At 40.7% G+C, this 21,882-nt stretch overlaps 3 protein-coding genes across 9 annotated transcripts; 1 reads left to right on the forward strand and 2 right to left on the reverse strand.

Moving 5' to 3' along the window:
• Window positions 1-251: 251 nt before the first annotated feature.
• LOC117838602 (E3 ubiquitin-protein ligase BRE1-like 1) lies at window positions 252-11,130 on the reverse strand. Of its 7 annotated transcripts, XM_034718693.2 has the most exons (22): window positions 10,906-11,130; window positions 10,025-10,139; window positions 9,868-9,910; window positions 9,764-9,792; window positions 8,062-8,223; window positions 7,899-7,986; window positions 6,450-6,653; window positions 6,190-6,357; window positions 5,698-5,891; window positions 5,533-5,616; window positions 5,264-5,383; window positions 4,981-5,167; window positions 4,729-4,889; window positions 4,569-4,640; window positions 4,367-4,443; window positions 3,816-4,010; window positions 3,568-3,640; window positions 3,409-3,495; window positions 1,197-1,334; window positions 921-1,123; window positions 676-841; window positions 252-599 (listed from the first exon to the last, which is right to left on the reverse strand). In XM_034718693.2, the coding sequence occupies exons 4-22, from the start codon at window positions 9,773-9,775 to the stop codon at window positions 468-470; spliced, it is 2,523 nt and encodes an 840-aa protein (XP_034574584.1). In that variant the 5' UTR covers window positions 9,776-9,792; window positions 9,868-9,910; window positions 10,025-10,139; window positions 10,906-11,130; the 3' UTR covers window positions 252-467. The 7 variants fall into 7 exon arrangements, with proteins under 7 accessions (XP_034574584.1, XP_034574582.1, XP_034574581.1 ...); XM_034718691.2 differs by having other exon boundaries at window positions 9,764-9,910; window positions 10,913-11,130; XM_034718690.2 differs by having other exon boundaries at window positions 9,764-9,910; window positions 10,025-10,142; window positions 10,913-11,130.
• A 326-nt stretch (window positions 11,131-11,456) lies between these two features.
• On the reverse strand, window positions 11,457-13,244 carry LOC117835342 (uncharacterized). Its single transcript, XM_034714700.2, has 2 exons — window positions 13,084-13,244; window positions 11,457-11,979 (listed from the first exon to the last, which is right to left on the reverse strand). The coding sequence occupies exon 2, from the start codon at window positions 11,960-11,962 to the stop codon at window positions 11,618-11,620; it is 345 nt and encodes a 114-aa protein (XP_034570591.1). The 5' UTR covers window positions 11,963-11,979; window positions 13,084-13,244; the 3' UTR covers window positions 11,457-11,617.
• Window positions 13,245-13,389: 145 nt separating this feature from the next.
• On the forward strand, window positions 13,390-21,162 carry LOC117838604 (protein pleiotropic regulatory locus 1). Its single transcript, XM_034718698.2, has 16 exons — window positions 13,390-13,601; window positions 13,712-13,839; window positions 15,054-15,132; window positions 15,227-15,283; window positions 15,656-15,737; window positions 16,005-16,097; window positions 16,712-16,775; window positions 16,895-16,980; window positions 17,057-17,158; window positions 17,249-17,332; window positions 17,864-17,924; window positions 18,009-18,075; window positions 18,150-18,227; window positions 19,616-19,680; window positions 20,263-20,340; window positions 20,644-21,162. Exons 1-16 carry the CDS (start codon window positions 13,468-13,470, stop codon window positions 20,814-20,816), a joined length of 1,431 nt encoding a protein of 476 aa, XP_034574589.1. The 5' UTR covers window positions 13,390-13,467; the 3' UTR covers window positions 20,817-21,162.
• Window positions 21,163-21,882: the final 720 nt, after the last annotated feature.

The following is a 21,882-nucleotide window of genomic DNA, read 5'->3' on the forward strand; positions in this document are numbered from 1 at the left end:
AGAAGAGAGAAAGTAGAAAAAAGATCCCATTCCTAAATGTACACTTATTTTGGGACAAATCTTGAACTCTAAAAATGCACTTATGGGACGGTGGGAGTATATATAAAGTTTTTTTTTAGATAGTGGGAGTAGTTTCAATACTGATAGCTCTATATTTTGATTTGTGCTGGATCTTTCTACCCCCTTGAAAGAACTGAATAGATGATGTGGTCAGGCTATTCTGTCTACCAGCTTGGGCAGGGCACACAGACTTTACACAAGGTGCATGAAGCAACACCGGCATTATACATGCCTGCATGCACCAGTAATCACATCTAGTATATCTTACACGTTCTGTTGTACAAGCTACAAAAGCTTATGTTCCATCACCAACTAAACCACCATGGTCCTCTACCATATATCTGAAATTAGTAAGCACCAAAAGCAGTTGACCTAGATGCGTGCCACACAAACTTCAACGTTCTGTTTCATATATAGATAGGTTTCACGTCGTTAACACCAAAGCTAAGTCCACAGGATGGACACCGCTTCTGACGGCTGCCAAGTGACTTCTGTATACACTGATTGCAGAAGAGATGGTAGCACTTGGCAATCACAATCTACAATCATAAAAATTATGTCATTCAAATGTTCATTCCGCTGTTGGAGTATGTCACAACTAAAGATAGTACTAACCTCTTTCTGCCTTTCATGACAGACACCGCATTTTAATATTCCCCTATATTCCTTGACTTCATGATGAAGCTTTTGCAGGACTGCTGAATTATCTTTCTTCTCTCTTAGAGAATTGGCTTTACTTGACATTAGATCCAAGTCATCCTCTATTCTCTTCTTACTGAACCTGGAACAAGACTGATCTTGTTAGACTAAATATTAAAAAACTAATGCCTTACAGAAAAGGAAATGTTTGTATAAACCACCTCTCCTTCTCTAGTTCTGTAAGCAGCTCAGCAACTTCCAGTCGATTGCTCCCAACCTTTGCTTGTAGTTCATCCATTGACTGCATGAGCTTTGGAGCTTCTCCATGCAAACCAGCCAGCTTTCTTTGAGAATTTCCCAATGATATAGATTGCTGCATTCCATCCTCTGACAGTCTCCTCACCCGCTCTGACCAACCCCTTAGCTGGAAATTGATAAGGAAAAATATTCAGCTCTATGCCAGAATGGTATAGCTTCAGTATGAATGCGCCACCAACCTGGTCTTCTAGGCGGACAATTTTCTTGTTGTACAGATCCATCAACATGCTTGCATGCTGCAAATTTCGTTTCAAGGAGCTCACTTCCAAATGCAAAGCATCATGGGACTGTTTTGCTTTAACACCCTCCATGAAAAGCTGCAGTAGCAATTCAGTACTAAGGTATTACTTATCCAAAAAATGGTATGCTTTTGCTTTAACACCCTCCATGAAAAGCTGCAGTAGCAATTCAGTACTAAGGTATTACTTATCCAAAAAATGGTATGCTTTTTCTTAACACCCTCCATGAAAAGCTGCAGTAGCAATTCAGTACTAAGGTATTACTTATCCAAAAAAGGGTATGCTTCTTACAACTTCATAAATGGAGATAGTTCTCATCATAATAAATTCAAAAGAACCTAGGTCTAATCGTCAAATTTGTTGAAATGCTCAATACAATTTTCTCAACTTCTCAGTTAACAATCAATACATCATAAGTAGCCAAGTTTCGCTACCAGAAAGATCACATTGAGATTAAGATCACAAAAACATTAACTCAACTATGATGCCTTATCATCTCATGACGGTTATATGCTAAGACATCTTAAACAGATTAATTGAGAAAAACTTAAGTGATAATGCATATTAGTTTTTTAGGGACCTTGGTAACCCACTAATCTAAGTCCAAAAGAACCAGCACAAGTCACCGATAAGGAAAATAAGAGAAAGCAAAGGGAAGTAGAAGATCTTGGCATTATTCCTACTTCAAACAATGGCACGCATATCTCCAGCACATTCAATGAAACGAAACTAGAACAGAGAGCCCAGGACTATTGCTCACAATGCTTAGCTCCTGTGTTACAATCTGCTGATCAAAATCATGGTAACCACAATTTCCAGGTGAATCCCAGTAATGCCCCTTTCTTTAGGAACTCTACATTATTCAACTTCGCAGGTTGCCAAATTCCTTTGGCCCAGAACCTATCTCCATCGTCAGCAAGTAATACAAATCCAGGAAACCACCATTGTTTCCATAGCCGTTGGAGCTTATTTGCCAGGGTTTAAAGCCTCATGTATTGGTTATTGCTTTCCTAATTTGGTTTAAATTAACAGCAGGTCAATGCAGTACCAGGTCCCTACAGTCTTTTTTATTGAGAGGAAGTCCCTACAGTCAGAGTAAGGAAAACCTGAGGTACTGCAGGGACTTCCTCTCAAAAAGAAAGAAGAAAGAAAAAGACTGGGACTTGGTACTGCATTGACCTGCTATCAGAGTAAGGAAAACCTGAGATACTGCCAGCTTTGGATTTCTATTACTCTTCTAATATATATTTATTTTAATACATAACAATTTTTATTTATTGCCCTGCTCGAAGCAGGTTCTCACCTCTTCTTAATGATCTGTCAGTGCTCCTGCCTATGGCTTCCATGCAACACATTTCATTTTATTTATTTATTTTAGGCACCAACTATAACCACTGATTATCCACAAGCCCACAACATAATCCCTGTTACAAACAGCAGAAAATCTCAATCCCATCCCTGAATTAGCAGCTAAATCGAACTCCAAAAAGCTACGAACAAGCATTGCTGGCAAGAGGCCAAGCTGCCATCAAGGTGACATTTCATGATAATCATACCATATAGGGGCACGACACATTTGGGAAACCAAGGGGTGGAATTGGGGGGATGGGGGTAATACAATATGGACCGACCACTAACAGACATGGCCCAGCATGATGCTAATTAATCAGACAACAGCCCTGAACTTGCACGAGCATTACTCAAACCTAGGGACCAGAGGCAACCCATACCTCTTTGCTCAACCAAACACGCCACCCTCTCCAGAGAAACTGCTCCCTTTTTTCTGCTGAACTTGCCAGTGACCATCCATCTCCAGTGACCTACCCCACCTGATGGTTCTCCCTAGCCATGGTGGTCCCTTATCCTCCACATCCTCTACTTATTCTTCCACTAGATGAACCAATTCCTCTAAATCATCTTCTAAATTGTTTTCATAAATTTTAGGCGGCGATGCAGAAAAGGCAAAATGAATGCACAAATCAGAGTAATACTGAAGAAAATGAGTTGCACAGACTGAATTCATGACTGAGAAAATAGAACCTCTTCTTAAGGAGTTAAGCGTTCAAGTAAAATAATACAAGAGTCATAAACAATAACGCTGAGAGTATAACACATGAATGTAATTGCTTAAATTAGTTCTTTGAACTATCACCTTGGTATTATGATCATCTCTTTCAATAATCTGCTGTAGCAATTGTTGATTTTGTGACATTATGTCCTCATATGCATTGCCTATGCTCTGTAATAAAAAAAATTGAGACCTGAAAATATAATATTGATAATCATACCCGGAATGGAAAGGTGTCCACACCTCAATCTCCACCACATATGCTTCGCATTCTTCATATTTAGACTTCAGTATATGAGATAGTCTCACTAGATCTCTGAGCCATAGAAATGCAGCACATATCACTTTACTTGAAAAGTTTATAAAAGAAAATATGCCTTCCGTACTATTTCAACAGTCCTGAGCCCCCATTATAAAAAAATAGAAATAAATTGTCTTTTTGATTGCATTTCTAAATACCAGGAAGAGTGAACAATGAATGAATAAAATACCTCCTAGAAGTTTCCAGCTTCTGCCCTAATTCAGCAATCTTAGCTTCAGAAGTTGCTAGTCTCTGCTGAGACATTGCTTCGGCTTCATTGGCTGCAATTACACGCTGCTCTAATTTACTTTCATTAAGAGAATATTTGAGTACGTGGACTCGAGCCCATTCAGAGAGTTCCCTATCTCTGTATTCTATCAGCTGTCTGCCACAAAAGAGTAAAAACATATGTGAAGATAGAAGAAATTCGTATCCATGAAATAAATGAACAGGACACTAGACAATGTTCAAATGGTCAATAGATGATTCCATCACTAAAAACAGGAGTGGATTATTTATTTTCATGAAAAAAACAGATTACAGTAGCTAACATAACAGACATCGGCCAACGAGACTTGGAAACAAGCTACAAGAGATAATATGCCATAAACAATTAACTTGCAAGAATAACACTAACTCAACATTTTTCATAAACAAGAACTGAAAAGAAGTACCCTATTCAATAAATATCACTCATATAGAAGTTACATAAATGATGATTTTGAAATAAGATGAACCTACCTGGAATCAGTGGACTCATGCTTATACAATTCCACAAACAGCTTAAGCTCCTTTATGTTTTCCTTCAGATCAAGGACCTATAATATGTAAACATGTTAATAAACAACATTGCCTTAATAAACCATTGCACCTTCTTAAATCGGTACAGAAAATATTAAAAGGTTCTGAAGTTACAAATCAGATCAACAAAAAAAACACTTACCAGAGATTGAAGTTGGCTTATATCAGATCCAGCATGGGCAGATCTGCATGATGTTTGTTCAATTTCTTGTTCCTACAAAAAATATAGAGAATTGACGCATCGGCAAACCAATGCCACAACACTTGCACACTGATTGTGTAAACTAACAAATGAAATTTACCTTCCTGGTTAGGATGCTAGAAAGTGAAGAAACTTCTGCTCGCAAAGAATGCAACTGTAAGGAAGCATCCTTGTGTTTGGACAGTTCACTTTGCACGGCACCCATTTCCCTTGGTAGTGATGACACCAGAGCTTTAAATTCTGAGATAACTTGGTTCCGACCTGACAGTTGCAAAAGAATTTATTACTTCCTACTTTAAACAATGACCAGATGGAAAAGTAGTTCAAGCATGCTGTGTTGTAATTACAGCACCAGGTTCTCTTGAAGCCTCTTCAAGTTTCAGCACCAGCATATTCTTTTCATTACATAGTTTCAGAACATCCTTTTCAAGGTCAGCAATTCTAGACACACAGTATGCAGAAACCTTCTGAGGGATTTCAGCCAGATCAACTTTTTGATTAAATTGTCTTTCTTGCCAAACAAAGCTATCCGTATCAACCTGAGAAACATGGCAATTAGAAGTTAACCAAAGACAAGATCTTTTAGGGAAACGCATCTGCTAGACAGACATATGAATGCACTGACCAGTAACCACCTGTAATTTCTTTAACAATGTTTGGTGATCATCCAATTCTGCTTGTGACTTCTGAAGTTGGTCATTAACAAGTTCAAAAGCTTTGGAAGAACGGATGTTTCTGAAACCTGTCAGTATATCCTGGGAGCAACAAAAGAAACAGGTCATATAGGGTTTGTCATTACAAGGTCTAACCTTCAACCGCACAATAAAAATTAGGTATGGGAATCCAAAAACTATAATGCAATTGTGCGTTCTGTGCCTGATCAGATATATTTGGTTCAACAAACCTGAAAAGTCGCTAACTTGTTCAAAATTTCAATCCTCTCCATGTGCAGTCTCCTAATTTCCTCCAGACGCTTTGAAATTAATTCCTGCTCATATTAGCGTGTCCCAAGCTTAAAGTACATGTCTAGACAATAGTTTGGAACTTTAAAATAAGAACTTGCTATTACCATTAACTCCTTGTGGGTAGCTTCAAGATCTTGCAGTTCTCTTTGTTTATCTCTCACCTTCTCTGCGGACACATCTTTGTTTCCCAGTTTAGGAACAAGGACCGGAGTCCCATGCTTATTGTCTCCCTGTGCTTTCAGTGCTGCCAGTTTGTGTTTGCTTTCTTCCAACTTGGCAACAGCACTGGTCAACTCCTCTTGGAAAGTACATAAAATGTCTGAGTTAGTTTTACCATTACACAATAGCTAGTACAGATAGTGAACCAAAATTTAGTATCAGTGTGTCAGCTGGTGGCAGTGCCACTGCAAGAAAAAAAGAATTACAATTTCACAACATATTAGTGCCACAAGACTTTCAGTGATTTTGACTGAGATTAGTATTAACTTGTTTGATGGTTCAAGGTACACAACAGAACTTTCAGTTAATGACACCAATACTACTTGAAATTGAAACCCCCTCAAAAGATAATCATCCACAAAACAAAGAAAAAATACCTTTCAGCCGTTTCTGTTCAGCTCTGTTCCAGGCACTCGAATCTCTTTGCTTCTGATAGTTCCCTGCCAGCTGCCTGTGTTCCAAGTGAAGATTATCTATTGCATGTATCACCTTATGAAGCTTGGAAAATATGTTACTGGTAGCACTGTGCAGTTGCCTGCTGTGTTCTACATTACATGAGTAAATTGAGGACATCTTAGTATAACATAAGTGACATGCGAAAGCTATTCTACAACAAAAAATATGGTGCAGAACGAACCATTTTCTGGCAACTTAGTTAGAGCAACATAAACTAAGTCATTATTCACATGCCACAGATCACTTGATGGAAGGAAGGCCTTCTGCAGAACATTAACTGTTGATGATTGCTCTGGAGCGACACCATTTCCCAGATGGTGACTGGGAAAACAACCTGAACTTTCAGTGGCACCAGCCTCCAAAAGTCTATTTAAAAAGTCCCTTTCTAGGGGGGCAAGCATATTCCATCCGATAAATAAGATTTCCATGTATATGAAGGACAAAATAAGAAACATCTAAAGCAGACAGCATAAAATCGCAAGGGCCATCTAGTTAGCCTGCTATTCGAATAAATAATTTATTTTTTAATAATCATCAAATGATAACAGGTAGTTCTGCAGACAAGCATGTAAACCATTTGTTACAAAATTCCTTTCAAAAGAGCAATGAAACAAACACCTCAAATATTGCTAGTTCACTGCTCTTTAGTAGAAAGTTTAGCCCTGCTTGGGACTGCTCCACTCCACATTTTTCAGCTCCATCGAATTGACTCCATCCCAAACACCCCAACTCGATGAAACTCTGGAACAGCCAACTCAACTCCAAGGAGCTGGAGGCTTCCCCTAGTTAGGCCCTGTTTGGCACGGCTCCACTCCTAAACTCCAGCAACTCCATCAAAAAATTCAGCCAAACACCCCAACTCCAAAACTCCATGGAGTTGCCACTCCAAAACTCCATGGAGTTGCCACTCCATGGAGCTGTAGTGCAAATGGAGGTGGAGTTTTGGAGCACCTCTTTTGCTGCTCCAGAAACCTCTCTTTTGAACCTTCTCGTGGAGTTGGTGGATAATTACCCACCAATGCCATTGGTTATGGAAAAAAACGTTTCGTTCTATTCTACTTGTTCCCCGTCCAGCGCCCATCGCCGTCGCCGCCCGTCGCCCCGCCTGTCGCCGCCCAAGCGGCCCCGCCACCCGTCGCCGCCTAGCGCCGCCCCCGTCGCCGCCCACCCTGCCGCCCGTCGCCGCCCAGCCCCGCCGCCCGTCTTGCCCCGACTGGAAAAACTATCCAGGGGAAGAAGAAGATGGGATAGAGAGGATGACAAGTGGGGCCTTAATTGGGGGGCAACAATGGCAATCCACACTGAAATCGATCTTTTTTGGAGCCGAGAGCACCCATCTAGCCAAACACCCCATTTTAGTTCTGGAGTTTTGGAGTGGAGCAGCTCCACCCGGAGTTGGAGCCATACCAAACAGGGCCTTATTTTTGGTGGATTTGGTGGAGCAGGTAAAGGGTGCTCTAGAAATTGGTGGAGCTGCTCCACCGTGGAGTTTTTGGAGTGGAGTGAGGCAGTCCCAAACAGGCCCTATATAAGCCAATAAAATCATATAATTCTTTGCTCATCCATGTATGATTCTAGAACAATACAAGAGTTCCGAAATATTCATAATGCATAAAGTACAGCTGCATACCCTTTTGTACATTGTTCTGCCCTGTACCACAGCTCGAGTGCAAAGATTCATTTTTGCAAACAGAAACCAAATCAAGATCTGCTAGAAGCTGTTCAGATAAGGGAATTTCAGAAGAGAGCCTATAATACATAGTTATGGCAGTATGCAGGTTAGAATAACTTACTCGCTCCCAATGACTTTTGACTAGGACAAGTGTCTCATTATGTGTCCTCTGCTTCTCTTTTAAATCATTGAATCTACCCTCGAGAGTACGGTACTCAAACTTGTGGACTTCCAGTTGTTCCGCAAGCCTTTGATTTTTGTATTTAAGTACAGCAAAATCAAGCTGCCAAACAAGAAAGCATAAACAAGACTGTAAACTAAATCTCAGCATTGGATTAAAATATATCATAGTAATCACAGTGCAAACAAAGCAGCATAGACCGACATGTGCACCTTCAACGTTCAAACCTCAAGGAATGCAAAGATGCGATGAGATAAGATATTAATAGTGTATTATATGACAAGGGGTGGAGTTATCATTTGGAAGAGACGCCTATGTGCTCACCCTGCAAGCAATTAAAAATGGATCCTTGGTGCGTCAGCATTGCATGGTCAAATTCAACCCAGCAATGATGGACGTTGATAATGAAGATAAAAATTGCAACAGGATTACAGGTGTACTCCTTTGGGAATTTGTAAGTTTCTCAAGATTCAATTAGAACTGGTTTCACTAAATAAGAGAGTGCTAATAAATTATTCCAATTTGTGGTGTATGAGATAGGTGAAAATGATTCTGCTGTGAATCAACTTGCAAGGAAGTTTATTGCAACATGGCGAGGCTATGCTGTCTCAGCAGCAGGTTCTCAAAGTAATGTGAGTATTTATTTTTGTTCTCACATTGCAATCCTTGTGCTTTAGTTCTTTTAGGCTTGTTTTCCTTGCCTAAATACATAATTAGGAGAATACATCCTGTGATTGCTGTAGATGACATACTAAGTTGATGATAGAAGGCTACAGAATCTACCAAAGTGGTATTGCAGTTTCAGAAATGAACATATTTGTAGTTTCTTGGCATTAGAAGTTCAGAACCTGAACAGACTATGTTGAGCCAAGAGCATTTTTCATTACTGTGGAAAATGATAGATAGCAAAATCCACAATCAATCATGTCTTTCAAGTCGCACGTTGCTTTCTACGACATCAATGCTCCATAGAGATCATGGTACAACTGTCTATGACAATGATTGCCTACCTGACTATTTTGTTTTACAAGACAGGGAAGTTGGGTAAAGTTATAATAGTACTCATAACTTTCTTAATCTGGTACCCCGTTGCTCCATGAGACCATGACTTAGTTAAGAGTTCCATTTCTCATAACTCTCTTAATCTGGCACAACAAGGGAATCACATTGCACTTCCCTCACCAGGCTTTATATAAGCTAAGACATTACACCTAAGATAAACTCTTGCATACCTACATCAGATAACCTCTCCCAGGTACCAGGGTGTACACAATTATATTAAATATTTTTTTTACAAATTTATCATAAGGTATCTATTCTTTAGAAGTCAATGTAATCCATCAAGAGTCAAGACATACAACAGGGAGTGCACATCAGAATATATTAGTTCTTAGTTTCATTTTTCCCGGCAGCTGGGAATAAAAAATGAATAATATGATGCAGCAACCAGGCAAGCAGAAAACATGGAAAAACAAAAGGTGCGGCAGTTGTCAAATATATAGCTCCTTCCATTTTCAGTACAAGTATAAGTAGTAAAATCTTGTAGACCACAGAAAATAATTGCTCATCTGTATTTTCTCAGTGAAGGTAAGAGTAGTAAAATCTAGTGGACCATAGAAAATAATTGCTCTTTTGTACTTACCGGACGAGACATAGCAATTTTCCCAGGACCTTGGATGTGGAGGCAAGTTGACATTCAGCTAAGCTTGAATTGCTAAAGATTTGTTAATGGTTTAAGGAAAGTACCAGTGCAAACTCTAGGCGCACCACCAAAATCTGTTACCAGTGCCTGTGAATGGTGATGTAAGAGGGGGGGGGGGTGTCAGAGAACTTATTTGAGAGGTACAGGAGCTTATGTTGAGTTCAAAGAACTGACAAGATGCACATGTATTATGCAATTTACCTATCTTCGAAAAGGTGTTCCCCTGTTTTGGGCAGTGTTAGCCTTGACCGCAATTCATCATCCACCTGTACAAGCTGCCTAAACCAGTCTCAGGGTCATACAAAGAGTATGCAACCTGCTGGGAGGCAGAGTGGCAAGATCAGTTTGATCTGTGACATAATTTGGATTAAAAACACAGTATTAATTAATTGCTTTCATCAGCAGATATGATTTGCAGTGGGAAAAAAATACAGCAAAAGCATTTTTCCTGTTCCGACAACCCTCAGTGCTTGTTCTGGAAATTTGAAGTCCTTGTATTTCCGTTCACTCAACCTGGCCGGTGGCAGGTTCAGGTGAAGATGATCAGGAAGATGGCGGCACTGGCTAGATGGCCAAGGCAGTACTTTGGAGGAGAGTGGTGTGGGTGTTGCATTGCTTGGTTTCCAGGTTCCGCACTCGCTGAAGATTTGTAGGGCTGGGAACGAAATTTCGGTACAGACGTATTGGAAGAATGATAACCGAAATTATGACCAGAATTTCACTGACAAACAGCTCGGTTTGGTCTTCGTTCAGGAGTCGGGACCTATTGTAGTCTTGTAAGCTACAAATTCAGATGTGGGTTGTGGAAAAATTAGACCGAGGATGCCCAGAGCAAACTCGAGCTGCAATCGGATAACACACTCAGTTCCACAATTGAAGAGCAGGCAAGGATTAGATCGACATAGATAGATGAAAAGAAAAAAAAACACAGAACAATCTCACAGAAACTACAGCCCCGGCGCTTGAAGCCATTCAGAAGCAAGCCTGGTCTGCTCAGCGGCTAGTCAACAGCGCGCCTCGATCGCAGGACACTGAAGCGCGCAATCAGAAAAGAGAAAAGCATCAGAAGGGGGGCCCAGGACCTCTCACCGTCCCCGATTCCGTGAGGAGCCGCCGCCGCGGTGTCGAAGAGCCTGGGTCTCCTCGCCCCTCTCCGAGAGGAGCCGGGTGCAGACGAGCGGCCAAGTCACCGGGAGACGGAGAGAGGCACAGGGTGTCGCAGCCGGCGAATCTGCGCGCGGCGGCGGTGGCGTGCGGCGGGCGGCGGTGCGCAAGCGGTGATGGCACCGTCCACCGTCATCTGCTACTGTGGGAGATGTAAGTGGGCCGCGATGGGCCGATCTTTTTGGGCTTCTTAGGCCTGTCCCCGTATCTCGTTATCGTTAGGGTCCACGGGACCTGCGTTTTTCTGATCATAAAACCAGCTAGAGCAGCAGCATGGCAAATTCTACGTTGTACAGCAAACACATCACGCAATTACCTCAAGCATGATTCGATGAAACTGTATACGCAAAAATACACAATTTCCAATCACATATCACAAGATATACCATCGTCCAAAAGAGAGCAGCGACAAGAGTCTATGGACTAAGATGGACAGCATTACATGTCAATTTAACACAAAACTAAGGCATTCAGCAATACAAAGTCCTTTTATTGACTTAGAAATTATCCCATTTAGCACCATATTTCAAAACAGCAAAGTTCACGCCGTTTTGCACTGGTGCAAACTTCAGAAACACATCTCAATGTAGGTCACATGCTAACTGGAGATCAATAATTTTAACATAACAATCACAACAATTTAACACCAGCTTCTCTAACAGAATCTATTACAGCCTTGACTTTCCCGTGGTACTTCTGTTCTCTCTTCATGTGGATGGACACTGCAGGTATTCCCTTGAGCAAAAGGCGCTCACCGAGCAACTTTCCAATCTTCGCAGCAGCTGCAACATCACGGGTCGACCCCATGTCTGGTCTCAGGAGCTTTTCCTGCGAGCTTGCAGAACATGCAACAGTCGCTGTTGGGCTATGGATGACCTGAGCGGATACATACTTGTTTGAGAAATGCATCCTCAACAGGTAGGGCTTCAGAAAACGGGTAACTCTTGCTGCCCTTTCTGGTGGAGGGATCACCATGGTCACTGGTTTCACCGCTGCAAGTTAACAAGAAGAAAAGAACTATTAACTGTCATACCTTTCATTTTTTCAACAATGAGAAACCCATGGTCAGACAAGGGGAGTGCAAAAGTGTGCAAACCAATTTAGAGGCAGCAGTGGAAGTTTCAGAAAAAAGGTTCCGAATAGTATAAAAAACAGGGTTGACAATGCCAGATAAACTTCACAGCCTAAATAGTCCATGAGAAACCAGTAACGGTTATACTATCAAACTAAATCAGTTGCCTGGGCAGCGGGCAGTTATTCGGTGCCATACTAGGAAACTTTCTATAGTCTTGCTTATAAAGGTGTAGCTATCCATCCCTGATCAATCTAACAGCCATTCCGCTGCAAACGAATAAATCAACAATCTTCCCTGATATTACTACTCGTCACTTGATTACTTAATTGACACAGCATACTAATGAGGCACTAACTTAGCAGCAATTTTGAACTTAGCACAATGAAGCTTAGAGCATCGACCTAGGAGGAGACCGAGATTCCCACAAACGCCAGTTTAATCAACCTTTGGTGCGGCAGTGTTAGAATGAACCATGCCGCCTGCAAAAGAACAGTTGCCAACTCAACATTGCTGTAGGGACATGCAGACTACAGGAATAGACCAAACCAGGAGCTGATTTGGGGTGTTGAACAAATGGAGGAAGCCTAACAGAGAGCGTCTCCAAAATTTTCTACAGAAACTACAAAAAAAAAAACTAATAGAAATGGGGGAAAACAGGAAAGGCGTGCAAGCCTGCTCATAATGGTAACTACAGAATTGCGAGGAAATAACATTCAGACCAAACTTTGCACAGTTGTATTATAGGGTACTAGGGCACCGGAGGAGCCCTCAGCTAATCTAGCGAACCTCAGCACTTGTCCAAAGCACAAATCAGCACAACATACCAACAGGCTCCCTCCTCCAGTGTTCCGACAACTAACCCGTAAATCCATGGCCTGATCTCACTCCATCTCAACCCACTGCGGCACCTCAGAACCCAACCACAACCCACCATTTCACCTCTTAGATCCAACACAGAAACTACAGAGGCGGATCCAACGAGAAGTACGGTGGGAAAACGCACAGGAGAGAGCCGACTAACCTGTGGTGAGGAGAGCACACGCCGCTGCTGGAGGGCCGGGGACGGAGCAGGCGGCGGCGGCGTAGCGTAGCAAGGCCAACGGAGCGTGGACGGACTGGGGCTGGAGGAGGGTTTGGTGGACTGGTAGGGAAGAAGAGACGCCTAATGGGCCGAGTCACGTAAATTATTCGCTGGGCTTATGATCCATGGGCCGTAAAAACCTGGACCGGGCCACGCTGACCAAACCGCCGCTCCTGAATCTGATCCAGTTCCGAGCCCGCCCTCGTCGACAACCGCCCTGCCGCCCTGGTGAAAAGACTGGCAGGTAGGTCCGAAGGGACAAAGGCGAGCCGCCGACTCGACGAGGTGCGAAGGGAGCGGAGCGGACTGAGCAAGCCGGCGGCGATGTCGACGGCGGCGGCGGATGGATTGCCCGTCGAGCCGCAGTCGTTGAAGAAGCTGAGCCTGAAGTCGCTGAAGCGCTCGCTGGACCTCTTCGCCCCCGCCCACTCCCTCCTCTTTGCGCCCGACGCCGAGAGGTAAACCTAGCTCGCCCCCTTCCGTTCTCTTCCGTGGCAGCCGCAGAACCCTAACGCGGACGGAATCCTAACTGCGTGTTCTCTTGGTATCGTTGATTGGGTGGGGGCAGCAAGAGGATTCGCACTGGGTGCAAGGTGAGGGCCGAGTACGGGGCGGTGAAGGATCTGCCTGCTGAGCAGGGGCGCGGGCAGGGCAATGGGACTTCGGCGGCGCCGTCCACGGCGTTGGCGTTGCCAGGTTAGCTTCGTTCCTTTTTTTCTTTCTTGTTATCACAAGGAAAAAAAAACAATGACCTCTTGCTCTTCAAAGAAGAAATGTTTTTAGGTCTTTTGGAACAGTTCGCGTGATGATTTCGTTATTTTTCCGTAGTTTTCTAGAGCTAGTGGAACTGATTGATTGTAGGTTGTTTACATACTACTACCACTTCTCTAATTTTGACCAAGTTTGTAGAGAAATATATTAACATCTACACTATTAAAAAATGCACCAGATATTAGGGCATATCTTGTGAAAAATGCAGTTTTTAGGCATGCCTAACTCATTAGTGGCTGACAGGCTACATCCCCTGCTTAAGTTACCCAAAACAAAAACAGTGAGCAACCTTGAATGATACTGAACTACCACCAAAACAAGCTACTAGTCTTGGCTCTTGAGTTAGGAACTGGTCCTGTGGTCCGATAAATGGTCTGATTCCTCTCATTCAGCAAACACAATCACTGCTGCAGTAGAAAAAGTGTCTTACGCAGAAGCAGAACATTGATGGGGTTCAAATCAGTACCTCAATTCTCATTCTGTTGCAATGTTTCCTAAAGGATTTACATTTACAGCAGCTAAACCCATCTGGTGTAAACTTTTTTCTCCCTGCCCCTTCAGTCCTTCTATGTTAGTGTTCAGTGTTCACAAAGGAACTCACAAAAAAGCGTCTGGATTTAATTCTGAATAGCCTGCCACAAGTAGATCTTCATGTTTTAGATGTAGTTAGTTTTGCTTTCCATAAGATCTTAGTCCTGCTGGCAACATGTCTCCAGAGCACATCTGGATATATGTTGACCAAGTACTACAAGAACCTATTTTTGGAAGCCACGTTCATCTCATCTTTCCATTGAAGAAACTGGATATTGTCAAGATTGTCCGTTGAAATAGATTATTCCTAATCATGCAGCAAGGAAAAAACTGCAATTGTATATTTGGGACAGGAACAAACTGCTTTCAGTGTTAAAATTTCTAGCAAGCTTCTGACTAAAATTCAGTATTTTAACATTCTAAACGTGGTGAATCGCTTCCTGGTGAAATCAGTGTTTTAATATTTTTGTAGCCCCTTTGGAATTGTGATCCACCCTGATAATTTGAGCTGGAAAATCAAACCATTTGGCAAACTGCAGCCTCCTTGCTAGCAGCTGTGAACACATTTTTTTGGTTTATTTTATCTGAGCTTGCAATCATCTTTTCAGGCACACAAACTAAAGATGCTCAGAGAGGAGACACTAGTAATGCCATTGTCCCTGCACCTCTCATGCTACCAAAAGCACCGTAAGCGCATTCATATTGCCTTGCTTGTTGTTAAACTAGTTGAAAACGGTACTGTTTTCCCCTTAACTAACTACTCTTTTTGAACTATCTTCAGTGAATCTACAATTCCTGGCAAAAATACAACATTGTCAATTCCTGGATCATCTGACAGGTTTGTTCAGTTGTCTTTGCTTTATAGTGATTGGCCCTTGTACCATGTAGCATGACATGAGTATTGTTTATGGTATTGTACTTGTTACATTAACAGTGGAATAATTGTATTCGATGATGCTAGAAAAACTTTGAAAACCATCGGTGTAACCATCTTACTGGTGTCTGTTTCTTTTTCATGGATACATGCCATCTTTTGTATTTTCTTAATATATGTGCATCCATATTGTCGTATAAAAAAAATGCTTTATATGCTCTCAAGAAAACAAGCAAATCCCCCAGATATCTGTTCACTTCTCAATCATTACTTTCTGATGCAATTTTATAACTTAAGAGTCACTTGTAATTGCTGATGTCTTGATATATCCTACAGATTTTCTACATCTGCACTGATGGAAAGAATACCAAGTAGATGGCCAAGGCCTGCATGGCATGCTCCTTGGAAGAACTATCGGGTATATTTTTTTCCATCCAAGTGCAAACTTCCATAGTTTATTACCTAATAAATCTGGCACATTTGTGAAAGGTTTCTGGAAATTTGATTCCACCTTGCTAGTGAGATAGGTTCCATCTTTGTGAATGCATGTTCTACTATTGACAGCCTAAACCACTAACGCAGAGCTATGACAAGAGCTTTCACTTTCCATGTTCTTTGCTTCCTGATAAATGCTTTTAATTTTTTTCTCCAAATTAATATTAATGGTTCTTGTAAATTTACACAGGTCATTAGTGGCCACTTGGGTTGGGTGCGTTCTATAGCATTTGATCCAGGCAATGAGTGGTTCTGTACAGGTTCAGCTGACAGGACAATAAAGGTGATGTCCACTGTCTGAAGTACACCTTTTCCTTACTATTCTGTTTGCATCTCATAATTTCAATTCTATTGTGGAAACTTGCTGCATCTAGTAGGATTCTAGTTGTAAGTACCATGTTGTGGATGCATTTGTAGGGTTTGAGAAACTAGATCACACAATAACCGCAACTTGGCAGAGATTGGAAGAAGTGAAAAACTGTCAATTTACAAGTTTTCGAAAGTTGTTTCAGAATTTTGGAATGTAATTTTGGGATTTTTTGTAAATATTTCTAATGGCTATTTGAATAGATGCAACTTGATTGGTGTTTGAAGGGTGAAACTGGGTTCTGAAAACTGACCGCAACAAAGGCTGATTTGCAGTGTATTTTTGTACCCTTACTCCTAGTGCATGTTTATAAACTACCACTTCGTCTAGTACAACATCATAGTTTGTTGTCAATACTTTTAACTGTTCTAGGGACAACATGGAATTCAAATGATAGTTATGTTACATCTCAGCTTTTTCTCCGTCCTCTTGCAAGACATACTTCGCTCTTACAGTAAGCCATAAACCGACCATGGCATTCTGGTGTATTTTATAGTTTGCTCATTCCTGGAACTAATGTCATGTTGTAGATATGGGATCTTGCATCAGGAACACTGAAGCTTACACTGACTGGTCATATTGAACAAATTCGTGGTAAGTTTCTCTTGGTTTTGGTCAGCCAGGTCCACTCAACACCCTTACAGTACCCTTTCCTGTCCCAGTTTGAAATTTAGTGATTTATGGTGGATGTAATATAATGCATGTTGATGTAGGACTTGCTGTCAGCCAACGGCATACTTATTTGTTTTCTGCTGGTGATGACAAACAAGTAAAATGTTGGGATCTTGAACAAAACAAGGTTAGTACTTCTAATCCAGTGTAATTATATTGCATATAAACATTTGTTCACATCTTATCTGTATTCAATGTTCAAGGTTATTAGGTCTTACCATGGGCACCTGAGCGGTGTTTACTGCCTAGCTCTCCATCCAACTATTGATGTATTATTAACTGGCGGTCGAGATTCAGTTTGCAGGGTATGAAATAATCTCTAATGATTGCACATTGTGAAAAAGGTCTAGCAGCATACAAAGCTTTACGATTGATCTGGTTTACTTCATATACAGGTGTGGGACATTCGGACGAAAGCACATGTTTCTGCTTTGACAGGTCATGATAACACTGTCTGTTCAGTGTTTGCTCGGCCTACGGTAAGAAAACATTTCAACATTTCACATTGTCGCAACTAATCTGAAATATTTTCTTCTGCTACACAGTATTCTCTTCATCTGATCATGTGCAAAACACCCATGTGGAATTTCTTGTTCTTTGCCAAATCATAGGTTAAGGGATCTGGTATCTGTCACAGTTTAGTTTTACTCAAGTCTGATTAGCAACAGAAAGAATGATCTTGACACGTTTTAGGTTGTGTATATTGTGCGTGTCATAAATTGTGGAGTACTTTTCACAAAACTACAACTATCAGTACCCAACATTAAATAAACTACAATATCTGGACCGGTTTCGCAGAACTACAACTATTTGTGCCCCTAGTAACACAAACTATGATTTTTGCACAAAACTACAACTATTCACTGTGTTTTTCACCACACAAAGGTGTAGTTTTTGTACTTTTAAATTGCAAATGTTTATAGTTTTCTGTAATTTACTCCACTCTAAATTTTATTTTCCTATCACAATACCTACTCTCGGATATATTTAAATTCCTGATTGTGTCTCAGGATCCTCAAGTTGTAACTGGCTCACATGATACAACTATCAAACTCTGGGATCTTGTTGCTGGTAAGTTATCTATAATGTTTTTTTAAAAAAAATTAGTGAATTTTTTTCTGTTTCCTTTTCCAATACAGTTTGTTCTTCGTGCAGGGAGGACTATGTGTACTCTTACACACCATAAGAAGTCTGTTCGGGCTATGGCGATGCATCCAAAGGAGTTAGTTTTTACCCATGTTCAGTTCCATATCATCTATGATGTTATAGACCTTTGCAATAACATCTCATTTACAGGAAATCATTTGCATCAGCATCAGCGGACAACATAAAGAAGTTTAGCCTGCCCAAAGGGGAATTCCTCCACAACATGCTGTGAGTGTCTTATATTTGCACTTGTGTTATATGTTTGCCTATCACATCTAACATTGCACTATATGCTAATTGCTACTTGACTGATATTCAAAATGTGTACGGTATGATGTCAGGTTAAAATGCCTTTGAATATCAATTAACATAGGGTTGTGTACCACAAAGCCAAGAAACCTTGCATGTTGTACAATGTTGCAAATAAGTGCTTGATATATGTGCTGATTGTGGTTAATTCTCTATCTTCTTTATGTAGTTTTAGATGTTTTTTATTATCTATTTAGTGAGTAATGAATTTTAATATCCATGTGTAATTTCTACTGTAGTTTGGAGTCTAATGTCCCATATATCTATGTGTTGTTTTCTAGATCGTAAGACGCTAAGATCTAGACTAATCCTGATTGTTTCAGTTACTAAAAAAATGCTTAGCAAACATGTACAGAGGCATTTGCGTTTTTCTCCTAGATAGTAAAATCTAGACTAACAAATCTTATCATGATGTGGCTTGTTTATTGAACGATGAACAGCAATGGCAGAGATAACCCTCACTCGCCCTCCAGGGAGGCTCTGAGCCTTTGGGGTTTATCTCTGCTTAAACCTAATAGATATGCTGAGCTCTTTATTTATAGAGCCGGCTCTAACAGATTAACTAACCAAATCTCTTAAGCAACTTCCAAATCTTTCTTATCAAGCCACTAACAAACTTTTACCTAATATGCATCAAACTAGCCACTTGTTGATGCTGACCCTTTCTTCCTGCGCTGGAACTTCCGGCCAAAGAATGTGTCCGCAACATATCAATTACTCAAAACCCTACCGAACAAGTCTGTAATATCATACCCAGATGCTTGATGGCTTAAAAGAATCTTTTGCGTGGTACTTACCCTGTTAAATGTTTTGGTTTTAACTTCAAAAGCTCTGCACTGTTTGGTCAAAAAGCACCAGGTAGTAGGTTTGAGTGTTTTGAAGGATAAAAGGCTATTTTCTCCTTACCATTTTCAATTCAAAATCAACAATTACTCTACCATTTTCAATTAGTTTCAAAGTGAAACAAATTTGGCATGGCAAGGAAACTAAACCCTTTTTATTATACTGATTAGTGATGCTTTTAATTTTAGTCATAGAGTGTCTCTAACTTTCGTTCTGTGGAACGTGCAAAGGGAACTCGTTAATTTCCTCCTTGACATTCAATTTTACCCAAGATAAATGCAAAAAGGTTTACCTACTAAATAATATAATGGTGGTTCCTGAATGAGTAGAGCTTTAAATGCTGCCATGTTGCATCTGTTCTCGCTTGGAATATCACTTCATCATTTGGCGTTGTAGTTAGTTTCTCTTGACTGGCTAACCTCTGCTTGCATGCCACTGACACTTCTCATCTCTATTAATGTTAGGTCTCAGCAGAAAACTATTATAAATGCTATGGCTGTAAATGAGGATGGTGTCATGGCAACTGGAGGTATGTACTGTAAAATGTGGCGTATTCTATTAATTTGATTTTATCTCTAAGGACCTCCCTACAATGAAATTTAAAACATGTCATTGTACATGCAGTCAAACTTGTGAAACCCAGACTATCACTATCATTAAATATTTAGATTGGAAGTACGAAAGATCAAATTTGCACTGATAAAAAAGTTTCATTAATATAATGGTTTTATATGTTTTATAAATATATATAAAATAATTATCGGCCCAAGTTATGATTTAGATACCATGCTGTTCTCTGGAACAGCTTGTATTTACATTGTTTAGTTTACCATCTATACTTACTGTATGCATCATACTCTGCTTTATGTTGTTTCTTTACCACTTGTAGAAGAACAACATTTGATCAATATTTAGATCAATATTTAGTAAGTTTTGGTTTCTTCTGGTGAAATAATCATGACCTTGGTCATCTCATTATTTCCATAGTTTCAAATCACTTAGAGAGAGCATTCAATATTTTTTGTTTAGGCAGCAAGACTTCATAGCAAATCTGCTTGTATACTGTTAAATTCTTCTTACTATTTGATTTTTCTTTTTGCGTTTTGTGCAGGGGATAATGGTAGTATGTGGTTTTGGGACTGGAAGAGTGGCCATAACTTCCAACAAGAGCAGACTATAGTCCAGCCGGGTAAGTATTGCTTTTCATCATGCATTGATTTGGTAATAGGATCAGCGATAGGCAGAACACCTCTGTTTGCCCCGCAATATTTCTTGTTACGAGTGGAGGTTGAGAGCATCAGTTGTTTCAGAAATTCTGGTAGCAGTGGTTATACACTTATACTTGCTTAAATCAATCATTGCTGAAATTTTCACCATGAGTTCTAGCTAGAAATTTGCCAAATTCTAGGCGTTGCACGTTGCACAATTGCATATGTTTGTTTAAACTTGAATTTCCATTGGCCATGCTTACTATTGTTATCTCCAATTTCAGGATCATTGGAGAGTGAGGCATGCATATATGCCCTTTCTTACGATGTCAGTGGATCTAGACTTGTGTCTTGTGAGGCAGATAAAACTATAAAGATGTGGAAAGAGGATTTAACCGCAACACCAGAAACTCATCCCATCAACTTCAAACCACCGAAGGACATCCGGCGATACTGATTTTCCCTGGCTGCAAGTTACAGGATTTTTGTAGATGCCCTGATTCTGCCCAACCAGTTAGTTTGCTGGACCCATTTCAAATTTGGGCACACTTCCCCTGTGCACGTTGCAAGTTTCAGGATTGTTGTAGATGTCCTGGTTCTGCCCAACCAGTTAGTTTGTTGGACCAGTTAAAATTTGGGCACACTTTCCCCCATGCACGTTGCTGTGGCTGTATGAATGGTGAATCAAACATTTCTGAAACTGTACAAGTAGATATGCAGCAGCTGTAGTTTTTATGCTGAATTTGTATAACTTGACATGCCTATTTCAGTTTTGTGGATTAAAGCTAATTTGCTTTGGCGAATTACATTTGCAATTTGTTGATACCTATTCCAGCTGCTTCATTCATGTACATCTGCTGATTCATTCATCCAATCATCCTCATCGTAACATGCCAGACGTGCATGTGACTGCTGTGACTTGTCTTTCTAATTTGTCGCTAACATTTTTCCACAGGTTCGCTATACTGCTACTTGTTATACTGTTCGTCTGAATCCGCTGAGCTTTTTGGGGCCCGCTTTCTGGGCCCGTCGTGAATGGAGGCGCAGCCAAGGTCAAGGCACCTCTTTACACTTTTTTTTTTATAAGGAGCTTTCATTTAAACTTAACAACACAGTACATGAGTGAGGTCCAAAGGACCCCAAGAAGCTAAAGACTGCAAGGCTGACAGAACATCACAGTCATCCTGAAGATGTTTAGAAGTAGTACAAGAAAGACTACAAGAGCCATAAGGGCTCCAGAATTCGCCCGAGCAGCCAGATTATGAGCAGCTTTATTTTGATACCTTGGATTTTTAATGACCTGAAAGGTACGCGTCGATTGAAGAGATTGGAACTCTGAAATGTATGGTTTAAGTCTCCATGGAGCCATCATGACTGCCTTTTGCAGATACTGAACAACAAGAAGGCAATCAGAAGCCAACTGTATGGATGGAACCTGCAAGGCAGAAGCTATTTTTTTGCAGCCAACAAAAGGGCTGCCAGTTCTCCCATTGCCACCGAGTTCACCCTAGTGTTTGCAAGGA

This window comes from Setaria viridis, chromosome 9 (assembly GCF_005286985.2).
Source record: "Setaria viridis chromosome 9, Setaria_viridis_v4.0, whole genome shotgun sequence".
NCBI lineage: Eukaryota > Viridiplantae > Streptophyta > Magnoliopsida > Poales > Poaceae > Setaria > Setaria viridis.

What these genes read in the sequence shown, in the direction of transcription:
- LOC117838604 (XM_034718698.2), top strand. Translation starts at nt 13,468, where the DNA reads ATGTCGACGGCGGCGGCGGATGGATTGCCCGTCGAGCCGCAGTCGTTG. An exon ending in GGGATCTTGAACAAAACAAG is followed by an intron (nt 16,981 to 17,056) that starts GTTAGTACTTCT and finishes TCAATGTTCAAG; the next exon opens with GTTATTAGGTCTTACCATGG. An exon ending in ATGGCGATGCATCCAAAGGA is followed by an intron (nt 18,076 to 18,149) that starts GTTAGTTTTTAC and finishes TCTCATTTACAG; the next exon opens with GAAATCATTTGCATCAGCAT.
- LOC117835342 (XM_034714700.2), bottom strand. Translation starts at nt 11,962, where the DNA reads ATGGTGATCCCTCCACCAGAAAGGGCAGCAAGAGTTACCCGTTTTCTG.
- LOC117838602 (XM_034718691.2), bottom strand. Translation starts at nt 9,817, where the DNA reads ATGTCAACTTGCCTCCACATCCAAGGTCCTGGGAAAATTGCTATGTCT. An exon ending in TCAAAAGTCATTGGGAGCGA is followed by an intron (nt 7,987 to 8,061) that starts GTAAGTTATTCT and finishes TTATCTGAACAG; the next exon opens with CTTCTAGCAGATCTTGATTT. An exon ending in CATGAGTCCACTGATTCCAG is followed by an intron (nt 4,011 to 4,366) that starts GTAGGTTCATCT and finishes CTTTTGTGGCAG; the next exon opens with ACAGCTGATAGAATACAGAG.